Source organism: Nicotiana tabacum, chromosome 23 (genome assembly GCF_000715075.1).
Source record: "Nicotiana tabacum cultivar K326 chromosome 23, ASM71507v2, whole genome shotgun sequence".
Lineage (NCBI taxonomy): Eukaryota > Viridiplantae > Streptophyta > Magnoliopsida > Solanales > Solanaceae > Nicotiana > Nicotiana tabacum.
In genome coordinates this window covers 16,253,290-16,269,763 of record NC_134102.1, presented here as the reverse complement: position 1 = coordinate 16,269,763, position 16,474 = coordinate 16,253,290, and the positions used below count along the sequence as shown (strand labels likewise).

Here is a 16,474-nt window from a genome sequence, read left to right as displayed (position 1 = left end):
CCAAAATTGAATCACATCGTTCACAGCCCAATAATTAGAACAGCAAAAGAAATTTATAATACTTCTAGCACTTCTATAAAGTTTAGAACTGGGTTACTGAGCAAATATCAATGAACTGAGGAAGGCGCATGACAAATTAGTCCATGAAATGGCAGACTAAACAAGCATTGAATATCAGACATGTGAGAACTTTCATATACAAGCAAAATGCAGCGACTCAGTGCAACTCATTGAATCAACAGTGACTGCACACCATGCAGCACAGGTATAGGATAGTTGAGACTTTATTCTGTAAACAATTAAAACGCAGCAATAGTTTTGCCACATCTCACAGCTGCTTTACAGAATTAAAACGCAGCAATAGTTTTGCCACATCTCACAGCTGCAGCTTCCATTCTATATCTATGTATCTCCCAGAGATGCCGCATCAACTCAATGAAATAATGTAAGTAGAAATTGGTGTTCAAGTAAAAGAAGTTCATTACTGGAGTGACCATTTGAGTGCTCATCCACAAATCAGTGGATAGATATACTTTCATACTACAAGAAAAGCTTTTAAACCCATTGTAGAAAGAAGAAACATGCAAAACAGAAATATGTTTTCCATGAAATTAATAATCCTCTATATATGTGTCCTCACAGAAAGGCCTGGTACACTATCATAGTTCTTACTACCAAGTGCTTTACAAAAGCTATACTGTTGCAGACTTGCAGGTGCTAACAGAGCAGCTCTAACTCTTTTATTTTGGTATGTGGATGTTTGTCTGATAACTATGCAGTCCAACACATTTATTGGCTCTGGCTAGTGGATACTAAGACGGGAGCACCAAAGCATAGAAGGAAATAGTTAGGGTCAAAAGTTATTTCATGCAGTGGCTCTACTTTCTTTCTTGAGGATTTACACTATTCCTCTACTCTTCTCTTGCCTGGCAATAAGTCAAGCCGAGTCCAAACTTAGCCCATTATTTACTGCTAGGATTTTACTAGGCAGGGGCAGATTTATATGTAAATATATGGGGCACGTGAACCCATTGTCTCTCCACCAAACTAGGTGTTTTATGTACATATTTTTTAGAATTGGTCTAATATTATTTGCTGGCACCCATGCTCCAAAGAGGCTAAATGGTGCACTTGGTGGAATGTTGAGTTATCTACCTAGAGGAGCAGGGATCAAATCCCGTTTAGTACTTTCCTTTTTCTCCTATCTTTAGTGGTGCACCCATGTTATGAAAATTCTAGATCCGCCTTTGTTACTAGGTTCAACCCTTAATACTAAATATTAAATAATAGATGCAGTATTTGTTTTCCAGAATTCTTTTATGTGCTTTAAAAGTTTCACCACCTTCCGATATTTTAGATCTTTTTTTGGATAAGCTTCTGGTTTTTTAGATCTTTCAGTCAATTTTCATTGTTATAGTTTGTTATGCTTCATTGAAGAATTTTCATAGGAGTGTGTTATCACGCCTGGCCAGGTAACAGCACATTGCTTATTACTTAAATCACTTATGGTGCATCCAAAGGCCAGGTTACAGTATCATTTATTTAATAATGACGAGGTTACAATATCATATTTCTATACAAGCAACCTATTATTCAAACAAATATGAAACCAAAACGGATGATTGAGATAATGTGTTTCCCCGAGCGAAAATAAATCTGCAACATACGCTAAATCATGCAACTGGAATGAGGTGTGTCATCCACAATATGAACCCAATAAAATTAAGCTTATACAAGCCATATAATAAAACAGAAGCATAACATCCTTAAACAAAATGCAACAGAGATTACACCCTATACATAGGCAATGGTATTAAAATGTCATACTTTTGTTTGAAGTGCAGTGCAACCTATACTCTGAATATATCTGTATCGGAACGGGAAAGAATCTGGTCAAATAGAGGTCATTAACGAATTGATGTTGCATTCTGGAAACAACTAAAAAGCTCTGGTAAGTCAGAGGTATCGTTAATTAAACTTTCCTTGATCCTCCAGAATTAGCCTAAAATTAGAATGCCATTGATACTAAAATTAAGCAGAGATTTAGTATATAAATAAGCTTAACTTAAAAGCTTCAATACCCTTTGAATTCTTAGATTTTCTACACCAAAGAAGATGAAAAACCTTCCAAATAATGCATAAATAAGCACCTTTCAGCATATTGCAAGCTTAACGGCAAGTGAAGGGAATAAGCTAGCCTTAATCACAATCCAAAAGTTGCATTCTAGACGTGGAATCAATAGACATGTTGAACTTTTAATATATCAATAGCCATAATCGTCTATCTATCAATACTATACACCAGCCTAAGCCTCAACTCCAAATAATATTAGATTGATCAAAACATAGGTGGATCTAGCATGTAACATATGGGCCAGTGTTTTTGACCAGACTTTGTATATATATTAGAATATTCACTAAATACCTATAAATACATGAATGTGAACTCAGTTATAAGGTTATTGTAAGAGCCTATAAACATATGATTGTGCCCAGTTATTATTGCATATTAACTTGAAGTTACTCTATGAGCCCGCAATTCAAATCCTAGATCCGCCTCTAGCTCAAAATCATGTGATCTAATGCTGCTCTACCATGTGAAAACAAAGTGTGCCTAGGTGAGTGCATCGCAATTAATGCATTCAGAGGAATCGACACTAGTGATGCTAATTACACCTTTTTCGAAAGTATGAGCTTCTAGTAACACTCTGAAAAACAACTCTGCAAAATACATCAAATTTATATACTAACGAAGACCAACTCCAAGTTAGTCGAAATCGGCTATACAAGCCCCTGTATATGTTCTTCTCTATCACCGTGGAAGTGGCATGTACCTATATAGGCACGTCGGGACCAATAATAAATCTGATAAACAACTAATTATACTTGAACTGCCTTCCCTTTTTACAAGTGTGAATACAATTAACAGTTTGAATAAAAATTCAGAAAATAACAAAATGAGCATAGCTTTGAACTAACAAGCATTTATGAACTTTTTTCGTTTCTCTCTTCAAACTTAAAGTTTAACGACTCAAAGCAGCAGCAGCAACAGAGAGATAAAATGAGTTACCATGGTTGGAGGCTGACTTCAAGCAAGGAAGGAGCTGCAGTATAAACCACCTTTGTTTCTAATGGCGTCCAGAAGCCCTAGAAAATGAGGGAAGACGAAACCACTTTTATATGGTTAGGGTTTCTACTGGGATTTTTTCGATTATGGGTATATAAGCAGCCCATTGTAATTTCGGGCTTAATTATGGGCTTCTTAGTAGTGATTGTTACTTGGCCCGTCCTAAATGGGGTATTTGCACAAGTCAAAATGGCCTCGTGACCACTTAAACTTGCACCTGATTGTCAACTCGATAACCGAACTTAAAATTTTTTTATTTGAACACCTCAACTCATATATTTGTAAACTAATAAACCCTTTTGATCATTGACCATGCTTATGTGGCAGGAGCACAGATGACATGGACAAAGTGCGTGCAACTCACATAATTAAGGGAATCTTTTGCAAATACCCACTCATCACAAGCTATTTACCCACCCTTACCCATTAAGTTTTCTCCCTGCCCATTTTTTTAGCCAAGCCAAGACGAACCAAGCCAAGCCAAGCCAAGCCGAGCTGGACCGAACCAAGTCAAGTCGAACCGAGCCAAGCCGAACCAAGCCAAATCAAGCTAAGCTAGGTTAGGCAATTAGTTTTAACTGGATAGGTATATATCGTAAAAAGTTTTTAAATGGGTAGAGAAGGGTAATTATTTTAAGTTCAATAGGTATTTTGTATAAATCTTCCCATAATTAACGCACATGAGGACAATAATTTTGGATTAAAAAATTATAAAATCATGGAAAAAATAACAACAACAACAACAACAACAACAACAACAACAACAATAACAACCTAGTAAAATCTCACTAATGAGGTCTGGGGAGGGTAGTGTGTACGAAGACCTTACCCCTACCCCGAAGGAGTTGAGAGCCTGTTTTCGAAAGACTCTAGGCTCAAAAAAAATAAAAAGATAAAATGACAAAAAAAAAAATATTAGTGTCACAACAACAATCATAGGATAAATAGGAACACCATGAAATCTAGAAAAAAGATGTAAAGCAAAGGGAGACAATATTAGTAAATATTAGTATCACCACAACAATCATAAGAAAAATAGGAACACCATGAAATCTAGAAGAAAGATGCAAAGCAAAAGCGATAGCTAGTAAATAGGACATACACTGAAGAGCGAAATAGTAAGCCACAACATTGCCAATAGCTATCTTAGACAAATAACTTACATGGCTAGTCCCACAATGGTACGAAGTAAGGCACGACTCAACTACCTCCTAACCTACAACCCTAATACTCGACCTCCACATCTTCCTATCAAGTGTCATGTCCTCGAAAATCTGGAGCCTTGCCATATCCTGCCTGATCACCTCTCCCCAATACTTCTTAGGTCGCCCTCTACCTCTTCTCATGCCATCCACAACCAGTTGCTCACACCTCTGTACCGGAGCATCTGGGCTTCTCCTCTGAATATGTCCGAACCATCTAAGCCTCGCTTCCCGCATCTTGTCATCAATGGGAGCCACATGCACCTTCTCTCGGATATCATCATTCCTAATCTTATCTATCCTAGTGTGCCCGCACATCCACCGCAACATCCTCATTTCTGCTACTTTCATCTTCTGGATATGTGAGTTCTTAACAGGCCAACACTCGGCCTCATACATCATGGCCGGTCTAACCACCGCTTTATAAAACTTACCTTTGAGTATCGGTGGCACTCTCTTGTCACACAGGACTCCAGATGCTAACCTCCACTTCATCCATCCTACCCCAATACGGTGTGTGACATCCTCGTCGATCTCCCTCCCCCCTGGATAACCGAACCAAGGTACTTGAAGCTGCCTCTACTCAGGATGACCTGCGAATCAAGCCTCACATCCACGCCCTCTTCCCCTGGCTCAGCGCTGAACTTACACTCCAGGTATTCCGTCTTCGTCCTGCTCAGCTTGAAACCCTTAGACTCAACAGCCTGTCTCCAAACCTCTAGCCTCTCGTTAACACCGGCTCACGACTCATCAATCAGAACTATGTCATCGGCGAATAGCATGTACCATGGCACATCCCCTTGAATATGGTATGTTAACGCGTCCATCACCAGGGCGAATAAGAACGGACTGAGTGCAGAACCTTGGTGTAACCCCATTACAACCGGAAAATGCTCAGAGTCGCCTCCTACTGTCCTAACCCAAGTCTTAGCCCCATCATACATGTCCTTAATCGCCATAATGTAGGGAACCGACACACCTTTTGCCTCCAGGCATCTCCAGAGAATTTCTCTAGGAACCTTGTCATACGCTTTCTCTAGGTCAATAAACACCATGTGCAAATCCTTCTTCCTCTCTCTGTGTAGTTCCACCAACCTTCTAACAAGGTGTATAGCTTCTGTAGTCGAACGACTCGGCATGAACCCGAACTGGTTGTCGGATACAGACACTGTCATCCTCACCCTCGCTTCAACCACCCTCTCCCACACTTTTATGGTATGACTCAGTAATTTGATACCCCTATAATTGTTACAACTTTGGATATCACCTTTGTTCTTATACAATGGAATCACCGTACTCCACCTCCACTCATCCAGTATCCTCTTTCCCTTAAAAATAATATTAAACAACCTAGTCAACCACTCCAAACCTGCTCTCCCCACACACTTCCAAAATTCTACCGGAATCTCGTTTGGCCCGGTCGCTCTGCCCCTACTCATCTCACGCATAGCTCCCACGACCTCCTCAACCTCGATACGCCTGCAGTACCCAAAGTCACGGTGACTCTCGGAATGCTCCAATTCGCCTAGTACAATATTCTGATCCCCTTCTTCATTCAGAAGTTTATGAAAGTAAGTCTGTCATCTCCTCTTAATCTGGGCATCTTCCATCAATACTCTACCATCTTCGTCCTTGGTGCATCTCACTTGGTCCAAATTCCGAGCCTTCCTCTCTCTCAACTTGGCCAGCCGGAATAACTTCTTCTCCCCAGATTTTTTCCCCAATTCCTCGTACATACGACCATAAGCCGCAGTCTTAGCCTCTGTGACCGCCAACTTAGCCTCTTTCTTAGATGCCTTATACCTCTCCATGCACACTCGCCTCTCCTCCTCACCTATTCTCCCCACTAACTTCAGGTACGCCGCCTTCTTTGCTTCCACTTTACCTTGGACCACTTCATTCCACCACCAGTCTCCTTTGTGCCCACCAGATACGCCCGTCGAGACCCCTAACACCTCTTTCGCAGCCTCCCTAATATAGTCTGCTGTCGCTGACCACATAGTACTCTCGTCACCACTACTCCTCCAAGCTCCCATAGCCGACAACCTCCCCTCCAACGCTTGGGCTTTATCCTTAGTTAGGGCTCCCCACCTGATTTTCGGTCTTTCTCGATTAGACCCTTTCCTCCTCTTTAACATAATACCAACGTCCATCACCAAGAGCCTATGCTGCATCGCGAGTATCTTACCCGAAATCACCTTGCAATCCTTGCACAACCCTCTGTCACACCTCCTGACGAGGAGATAGTCAATTTGGGTCTTCGCCACCGCATTTTGAAAAGTAACCAAATGCCCCTCCCTCTTCCAAAATCTAGAGTTCGCAATCACCAACCCAAAAGCCTTAGCGAAGTCCAACAACGATGTACCTCCTCCGTTCCTCTCCCCAAAATATATAAAAAAAATTTATATAAAAAGAAACAGTACACTCTCTCCTCTTCTCCCTTCCTTTACCAGTACACTCATTCCCCTTCTCCCTGACCACCCTCTTTCTCCCCTTTCCTTCCACTCAAAATCATTTTTTCCTTTTACCTCCAAATCAAACCCATCAATTTTTTACTGTCAAAAGCACCCTTGAATCTTCTCCCAAGCTATTCTTCGACTAAAAGTCAAGGGTATAGTTAAGACTTAAGAGGAATGATTAAGAATTCAAAAGTTGTATGCCAGTTTTTGAATTTTACAGTAGTTTACATCACCATGGTCATAATTTGGCTAGAACACAAAAAAAATAATTTTAGAATTTCAGAAGAAATCAACGATGGCTTCAAAGTGGGGGAGCATTATGTTTCACCACTAAATTCATCTCCTCTTTCACTGCTAAACCAAGCACTATTTGATGAAGAACTTTTCAGAATGCCTTTGGTAACTTTCAAAGTATTCTTGTTTGATTTGAGTTCTTCAGATTTGATTGAAGAATAGGTTCTTGATGAATTTTTAAGAACATGATTATGGAGAAACAGGGGTTGCCGATCATTTTGAATTTGGGATTCGGTCCAGACTTTACCGGCAATAGGTTCTTTTACCGATTGTTTGGGAGGAGGGGGTATTTGAGTGGAAAAGAAAAGTAAAAGATATAATAAATTTTTGATGAATAAATTTTTAAAATGGACCCACAAATAACACATGTCAAACAATAAATAGTCTAACATATGACATGTTGTACATATCAGCGCAATTGACATACACACGCTTTGTGGGATATGTTTATTAACCCGTATTCTATTAAGTTGAAGTGTTCAAATGAGAAAGTTATATGTTCGTTTAACGAGTTGGCAATCAGATGCAAGTTTAAGTGATCACGAGACCATTTTGCCTTTGCGCAAATGACCTTTGTTGAGGCTACTATTTAAATTATGTCCGACGCTAGTTCAATGGAGTAAATTTGTCTACAAGAAAAATTTTCCAACTAATTTTAAATGCAAAGCTTGGGTGACTGAGCTAATGTGAACAAAATTTAAAGAGTCCCCTAAAAAAGGACTTTAGCATACAAATAATCCGAGGAATCATAAATAGCCAACTTTATAACTGGTAATTGAAAAATAACAATAATTTCAAAAGTAATTAAAATTTAGTTACTTTTTCATGTAAAGATAAAATCTGAACAAAAAAATCCTTCAAAATGCAGAAAAATTCCAATATAATATCCTGCAGTTTGAATTTTACATATGAGATTCCATCATAATGTGTTGGAGTTCCAACATAATATGCTCGAAATTTATACGCATGAGCTCCATCATTCAACATATTATGGTAGAACTTTTTGTGTGCTGGAGTTCCAACATAATATGATGGAAGTTTATACACATGAGCTCCATAATATATTATGCTGAAACTTTTCATGTTTCAGCAAAATAATGATTATTTTTCGATGACTTTACAAACGATGACTATTTTTTAATTACCCGTTCGAAAACTGACTAGCCCGAACTATTTTCACAATAATTCATCCAAAATTATTGTTCATTTTGCGTCTGCGGATCAAAAAATGGGAGAAATAGGGCACCATAAAGGGCGGTATTTAACTTTTGGTCTTTGGGATAGGTCACTTGTCCAATAGGCAATCCAAATATGTTTGCCCATGGGACAATACTTGTTAAGCTTGAAGTTTTGTCTATTTGTCAAGTGACCTACCTCAAAGATCGAAGTTCAAGAACAATTTCATTTAAGGTATTTTGTAAACTTAACCCAAAGTTAAGTATTAAACTTTGAGAACAATTATTGAACAATCGAAATTTAAAGATAATTTTGTCGTAAATCCCTAAACTGTACATTAGTACAAAAAATCAGTTCTATTGCAGTTCATAGTAGACCTCTCACAAATTCTCCTCCCATTTCTTGCATGGAAAATTTATTTTAGTAATGATGATGTCCGAGCCAACTTGTGATATCACCAGCTTGCTCACACCTCAACTCTACCTCCAGGTATTCACCAAGAATTAGTAGAATAACCTATTTTTTTTTTCTATTCGAATTGAAACCCTGATCTTCAATGATTTTCACTCACTTTGTATGCGCCTGCACCGTTGTAGGCACTCGTGGTTTGGATATCTTAACAAGTGTACGTGGCAAGCATGGCCTGCTTTGAGCTTTTTTTGGGTAAAAAGATGACCAAAGCAGTGTAAAATTGTTTTCAATCTCCAGTCTACAGGCATTGCGGCAGAACTACAATGATCTACGTTGAATAAATCAAAACAAAGTGAAATAAGAAATGCAGAAAGAATGTCTAATATAATAATAACCAATGTTCTTTCCTCCAATTACAGATAAATAGACTTGAATATGTAATCTACATAGGATGTGTAAGGTTCATGAAGCATTACCATGCAAAAAGAAATTCTACTACAAAGTAATCTTTGCTGCACTGCTACAAATTCTTAACTCTGAGGACAAACTTCACCTTTTACCAATGGTAGATATGATATTCTCCAGGCAAAACTTTGAAATAAGAAAAGGAAAGAGAAGAAAAGATAAGGTTCTAGGACTAAGTAAGCATTTACTGTTTTACTTCTTTAGTTCTACTTTCAGTTTCTATGTGTTGAAGAAGGGGTAGTAAGATATGCAGACATAATTGCTAATCAACAGCAGTCTTGCTTTTTCGAGCAGCAATTGGTTTGGGAAGGCTATCAAAGATTGGTTTGGTAATTGCTGCAGCAGAAATTGCCTGAAAATCTGGCTTCAAATTCCACTTTGCTGTTGGCCACAGGGAAGATAATGTGCCACTACTATCTGAATCCTGCAAACTCGACGTACTTGATGATTTCCTGACACTTGTACTTTCGTTCAATAAAGAATCATTCAACCCGATAGGGATAGGATTTATTGAACTTGCTTCAGTATCTGGTCCAGAGAGAATTCGACTAGCTGACTTAGGCCGCAAAGCCAATCCCTTGCCAGCAACAGCAGAAAACCCGCTACCACTGCTGTTATCTTCCTTCAACAGTACTTCTGGGGTGCAAGAACTGAAATCAGCCTCAGATTTTTGACGCCTTCTTGACAATTTCTCGAACCATCTACCCGAGCCATTGCCCAGAACTCCATTCTCTGACATATCATTAGCTACGCTTTTACATTTTCTATGAAGACCGAGTGGTGGATTAGAATGAGGAATTGACTTGACAAACGGTCCATCTTCTAAATAATGTGATACTCCTTTCCGATAGACAGCCATTTCAAAACCTTCAGATGCAAGTTTCTGAATTTCCGGTTTAGGACCACCATAATGTGAAACTCTTGGCTGGGAGGAAGACTTTAATTTTAGGGATTGAAATGAACCAAACAAACCAGGGTATCGATTGCTTGAAGGAGTCTTCTCAGAGCTGCTTGGTCTGTCAAGAAACCAATCACAGTTACCACGCAGCTCTGCAGATTGTTAGCCAAAAATATAAAACCGCCAAAGAACTACAGCTGACCACAAGAACTAAAGATGGTACTCAAGAAGCCAACAAGACAGATCTAGCTGCGTTACATAATTAGTCTCATAAATACTTAAAATGAACGTCATATCAACTTTAAAAAAGTAAGCAATCTTCACATAGCTTAGCAGTTCGTATGAGTACTGTTCTGCAGAAACTAGTGACTGGGAAGTAATATGAATCAGATGTGCAATTAGATTCCGACGTCTTAATTTTAATAAAAACAAACGAGGCCTTAGCCTTTCTAATCCATAATAGTGTAGAACCGTATGATATCTCATTTCTTGCAGGCTTTACCAACTTCATTCTAATTCTCAATAAAAAGCAATGCAGAATATGTACCTGAAACAATCTTCTGCATCTCCATGAGACCCTTATTCCATCCATAATATGTTCTCGAGAGACCATTTTAAATAATTTTTTGCTTAAACATTGAATACTTTGTGAAGTCAAGGCAAGAACCAACTAAACTTTAGCTTTGTATGCAAACAGTTTGCAGATCCAAGAAATTTTTGTGGACAATCTTTTCTTCTTCTTTTTTTTTTTTCAATAAAATTCTTGTCAACTAAGTAAAGCTTGTCAATCTTTTTATTTTTTTGACAAGGACCAAGCTTATCAATCTTAATACATTGAAAAAAGTGTCGTGCACTTGAAAGCGATGTTTTTCTCCTTCAGAAATTGAGGGCATATCGCTGGAATATGAGCCTTTTCAAGTCGAAAGATAGGAAATAGTTCTATAAGTTAGTCACAGATAAAGTGCACAAATGCAAACTGAATCCACCTCGGAACCCTAACAATCTTACAACTGGTAGTCCACTAAGTGCTAATGATATGCAAAGAAGTGAATGCGAGATCCTACTTATTAGTACTCCAGCTTGGTTACTTGCTGCTCCACCTGTACGTAAGGATTTCAACTACATAGTACGTACAGCCAAGATCTAACAGTGCTGGTGCACTAGTTATTAATTGTTCTTTACAAACAGATCACCTTATACACAAATTCTAATAGCCTGGGAGAAGAATGATGGTTGTCCTTGAAATGCAAATCTCTAATTCGAAAATGCAGCAGAGATCCACCTAAGACAAATGGGCTCATTTGATGTTTTTATCTGCCATGCCCATACAAAGCTCTTGGCTAAACAAGACAGACTTAAATATCTAAGTGAAAAAGGGCTCGTTCACTTCTATTGACGACACAATTAAATTACAATTACATAGAACCAGAAGCTGATATGACTTGTTCCATGTAGTGAAGGATGAAATAAAAAGATGAGAATATCCAACTAAAAAACAAGGAGTAGATTATGGTTTGCTAACCGAAACTCTAATTCATCGATGCAAATTTCACCATGAAAATCAGAGCTTAAAGCAGTTAAATTTGTAAAGAAAGAGAAGGAAATAAGCTGAAGAAAGAAAAAGCTCAAACACGTCTATGCCTTGATTCAACCTCAACATAACATCTACATTTATAAAGGCATCTCTAGGTAACTGTGGTCAGATCTCCATACCATCTTATATTAACGAGTTGTAATGCAACTGAAAGCAATGAATTTTGCAGTCTCTATGCACCCATACAATAATCACTGATTTTCTGATGGAGTTGAATGCCATTCTCGAACAGTTAGAGAACCTTTTGTGGTTTTCATGTCCATAATAATAACGGAGGAAACAAGCAACGCATATTTTATGATAGACTGATAGGTAATGAGTTGGTCACATGTAAACAAGCAATTAACATAAATCTAAAACAGAAAATGAAAAAAGACTAGATCAGCGACTTATCCTCAGATTAGCACAAGTAGTTCATTTACGATGAAGGTTTTATTATCAGTCACTACAGGAAAATTGGGAAAGAGACGCTGATATGAGATTCTAAAGTAAGAAAGTTAGAATACCCTTGGGTGCCTTCACCATTTGACACTATGGGTGATGGTGGATGCCTCCCGTGTAATGGTATTTGAAGAGTCTTTAGAGCAAACATCTGGAGATCCGAAACCAGCCCATTCAACCTCTTAATATCAGCTACCTGTCACATTGCATACGATTGTACAGCATGTTAAAGCCATTATCTATTTGGAGAGAACAATCCCAGGTGTAAAATGATAAAGAAATGCGAGTAGATATTGGTGCACTTTGCTTTGCAATCAAAATAAAACAAGCTCAAGTTCACAATTGCATCAACTGCTTGCTTTAGCATGTCACATAATGAAATAAGTTGAAAAATTCTAGAATCAGTACACTGTTTATCCTCGCATTTGATTTCAGAATGTCCATAAAACTCAGCTGGCACTTTTACATGCAAAAGAAGACGTACTGGTGATAGCCAAAGGCAAACTTGTCCGTGTACAAAGTAATTTGTTATAATAGTAGCCAAAAGAAAAGCTTTAGCCTTTAAGTGGCAGTTGCTGGCTAGTCACAGCTCTAAAATCAAACCACCTCTACACCTCTTCCTCTTCTTTTAGACTTAACCACAGGGAAATAACACACAATGTCTAACCTTTTGTGCCTCCCTGGTCAGTTTTCGCTATTGCATCGTTCAGAGAAAACCTTTTCCATTTCTATTTGTGAATATGGTAAACCCCATCCCCATCAAACCTCCTTTATCAGCATTAAACAGTGACTTTTCTCATTGACTGACTCGAATCCACAACCACATTTGTTTTTTTTTTAAAAACATCAACTTTGTTCATTCAAAAATCCCCCCATTCTTCCATTCTTTCTATGATCAAACAAAAGTAGAAACTCATACATGAATCAAAATAAATACAGAAAATTTAATACAACAACAACTAAGACGTCAGTTGCAAACAAGTTGGGATCAACTATATGAATCATCACTAACCAACGATACTCCCTTTAAACTATAATACAAATAACATACATAAAATTTAATATTAAAAAAATACCAATATTTTTATTAGTATAAGCAAATACAAATAAAAATACAGAAAATTAAATATTTAAAAAGAAAAAAAGAAAAATTACCTCAACTCCATATTTGATTGCTACACCAGGAAGTGTGTCAAATTTTGAAACTTGGTGTTCAATGTAATTCAATCCTCCTCCACCGACACTACAACCACCGCTGCCACCACCAGCATGCGGTGGAGATGATGACCTCATCATGGCGGAGCAATCTCCCCCGCCAAAAAAAAAATAGAGGGGAAAAAGAACCTAATCCAGTTTCAATCTACATATTTTGATTATTTAACCAGTTATAAAGATTAAAATTATGTGTATATCATGCTTCTCTAAATATCAAAAGAACCTAACCCAGTTTCAATCTACACATTTTGATCAATTAAACATGTACAAAAATTAGAATTATGTGTATATCATGCTGCTTTTATGTAATAAAGATTGTATCTTTATTACCAGCCTAAATAAAAAACCAAAAAAATATTAAAAGAATATATCCCTGCTTCAGTTACACAATTTGATCAATGCCCATCTAAAAAAGTAGAAGTAAAAATTAAATCTTGATTGGCAGATAAGGAAGAAATGAAAATGAATATAAGAGATGATGACTGTAAGATTTAAAATAAAAAGGCTTCTCAGATCTGCCGATTAATTGGATTTTTTTCTATAAAAAAATATATATATATTGTTAGTTCCTTTTTTCTGGGGAAGAAATATGTGAGATAGTGAATGAAAGATGAAGGTGACGGTGTTGATAGGGGAATGATGACAAATTCCACTTTTTGCAGAATCCTTTGTTTTCCTTTGACTTAACCGCCTTTTTATATCTTCTGAAAATGAAGTACGAAAATGAGGTAAAAAATTGTCTTGCTTCTCTTCGTGTTTACACAAAAATGTAATACAACTTTTCATAACGGGAAAATGTCCAAATTTACTACGTTTAATATAAGTTATAAATTTATCCCACCGTCAATAAACTTTTAAAAATTACCCCTCAATCCGTTAAATAACTCAAAATCTCTCAAATCTATTTTATTTAAATCACTTATTTTTTTTCTTGATCCACTATTTTAAGAAATTATTTTTAATGTGAATGCTAAAGGTATTAAACTATACAAAATATCCATGGATATTTTTTAATTAACATTGCATCCACTTCTCTCCTTTTGATAATGGTTTTGTAATTGGTTTAAAATTTTATAATTTTTTAACGATATACACGCCGTAGAATTTTGTGAGTCTATTTGTTATGTATTATATCCGGTTGTTCATCATGTATGTACATATGCATTCGAATATATTTTGTAATTGTCTAGTTAGTATAAAGTTCGGTCGACTAACTTAAGAGTGCACAATATGTAGACATTTGATTAAAGCAAAGTTGAATTTGACTATGCAAAATCTCCAAGAAACTTCAACTCCTATCACTAACAGTTGTAAAGTCTTCAGACCTTTGGTGGAATGAATTCATTAAAGATGTGAGTTGTTGTAAATACTTTTGAAATTTAGACAAGCTATCTAATTTAGATTCTTCAATTTACTATATTTTATTTACTACCGTTGCATTATTTTAATATTTCTTTCTCTTATTCTCCTTTTCCAATTAAGAAAGTAGGTAAATGTCAACTATTTTAAAAATGGTGGATCAAGAAGAAGAATAAGTGACTTAACTAAATTGATTTGGGAGAATCTAAGTCACTTGTAGACCTATGGGTAAATTTTAAAAATTTATTGATGGTAGGAGTAAATTTATCCAAATAGTATAACAGTATGGATAAATTTGGCCAAATAGTATAACGAAGGTTAGATGTAGACAATATTCAAAAGTAGAGGATAAATTTGGACCTTTTTTCTTTCATAACTAATAGCATGTCTAACCAAGTTTTTAAAATCAACTTATTTTTAAAAGTATTTTTCTCAAAAGTACTTATCAGAAAAATAATTTTTGTGAGAAACATTTTGTGTTTGGCTAATTAGTTTGAAAAATACTTTTGATTATCAATTAATTTTTGGTCAAGCTTTTAAAAAGTGTTTCTAAATGAATTTTTCTCTTTTCAAAAAAAAAAAAAAAACTTTTGGAAAGTAGCAAGTTTTTTGTTTCTCAAAAACTGCTCGTGCTTCTACTTAAAGCATTTCTTTTCCTTCCAAAAATTTAGCCAAACATTACTTTTGGCCAAAAAGAAGCACGTTAAATGCGCTATAAGTAATCTAACAAGGTGATAATATAATTAGTTAGTCAAAGTTAAACGAGAGAAAATATATTTATTGGTTATTTAGCGTGAATAATTTTCTATGAAAATTAATGCATTTGGTTAAATAATTAATATGAATTTGGAAAGTAAATTTCTTATTATTTTGAAGTAAAGTTTATGTTTTCAATACTTATAATTAAACTAGTATATATCAAAAATTGTTGTAGACGAAAAATGTTCCAAAATTTGTAAAAAGGAAGTTATAATGCAGCTGCTTAAGTTTTCATGTATTCTAGGAGCATGAAAATAACTCAAGTTGATTTGTGAGGCTTGACGAAACTCGATTATTTGGAGTTTCCAATTTTTTGGTAGACTGGGGTATTATTTTTTTTTTTATTATTATTAAAAAAAATTTGTGTGTGTGGCGGTAGTGTATTTAATGTGCGAAATGCGTTAGTTGTTATTTATGACTATTTCAAACACCGTAAAACTATCCAGATGCATCTCCCATTGTGATAAGATTTTTTCTTTTCTTTTGTTACAAAATAACTTACTCCTTAAGAAAGTCTAGACCAGTAAAAAAGAAGATACTTATTTAGTTACTTTAACCAAAAATATTACTCCTAGTAATTATACTTATTTTACGAGGAAAAGAAGAAGAAGTAATTATACTTGTGTAATTTTTCGTTCATGCCAAGTTCTATGATTTTCCATGGATGAATGTCAAAATAAAATCCAGAAATATGTAATTCCCAACATATCACATGATTCTTGTTTTTAAAAATCCACACTTTTTCAAACCCCAGAAAACTAGCTAAGTTGGTAGAGGTATGGCTCTCCTAATCTTATACTTCTATCTATTGAAGGACAAAGAAAAATGAAATCTATAAATTTGAGGCTGTAGTAAAATGGTCCTTAGATTTTATAATATGAAAGAGTTTTCTTTTGCGGTATGTGAAATTTAACCTCTTAATAATTTCATTTATCTGCTAATTAACTGCTTTCAAATGTGTAATTTAATAGAGGATTTTACATTATTGGATAACAAGGGATTCAAATGATTCTCACTTCTCAACGAGTTTACTTTTAATCAAATGCTATTAGAATTACTACATAAACCCAAAAT

At 36.1% G+C, this 16,474-nt stretch overlaps 1 protein-coding gene across 1 annotated transcript; it reads right to left on the bottom strand.

Annotated features, from left to right (window-relative positions):
* Positions 1 to 9,243: 9,243 nt before the first annotated feature.
* LOC107796282 (uncharacterized) lies at positions 9,244 to 13,880 on the bottom strand. The gene is made up of 3 exons (XM_016619040.2): positions 13,223 to 13,880; positions 12,133 to 12,263; positions 9,244 to 10,150 (listed from the first exon to the last, which is right to left on the bottom strand). The coding sequence occupies exons 1-3, from the start codon at positions 13,361 to 13,363 to the stop codon at positions 9,397 to 9,399; spliced, it is 1,026 nt and encodes a 341-aa protein (XP_016474526.1). The 5' UTR covers positions 13,364 to 13,880; the 3' UTR covers positions 9,244 to 9,396.
* Between the last annotated feature and the right edge of the window lie 2,594 nt (positions 13,881 to 16,474).

What these genes read in the sequence shown, in the direction of transcription:
- LOC107796282 (XM_016619040.2), bottom strand. Translation starts at nt 13,363, where the DNA reads ATGATGAGGTCATCATCTCCACCGCATGCTGGTGGTGGCAGCGGTGGT. An exon ending in CAATCAAATATGGAGTTGAG is followed by an intron (nt 12,264 to 13,222) that starts GTAATTTTTCTT and finishes GCAATGTGACAG; the next exon opens with GTAGCTGATATTAAGAGGTT. An exon ending in AATGGTGAAGGCACCCAAGG is followed by an intron (nt 10,151 to 12,132) that starts GTATTCTAACTT and finishes GTTTCTTGACAG; the next exon opens with ACCAAGCAGCTCTGAGAAGA.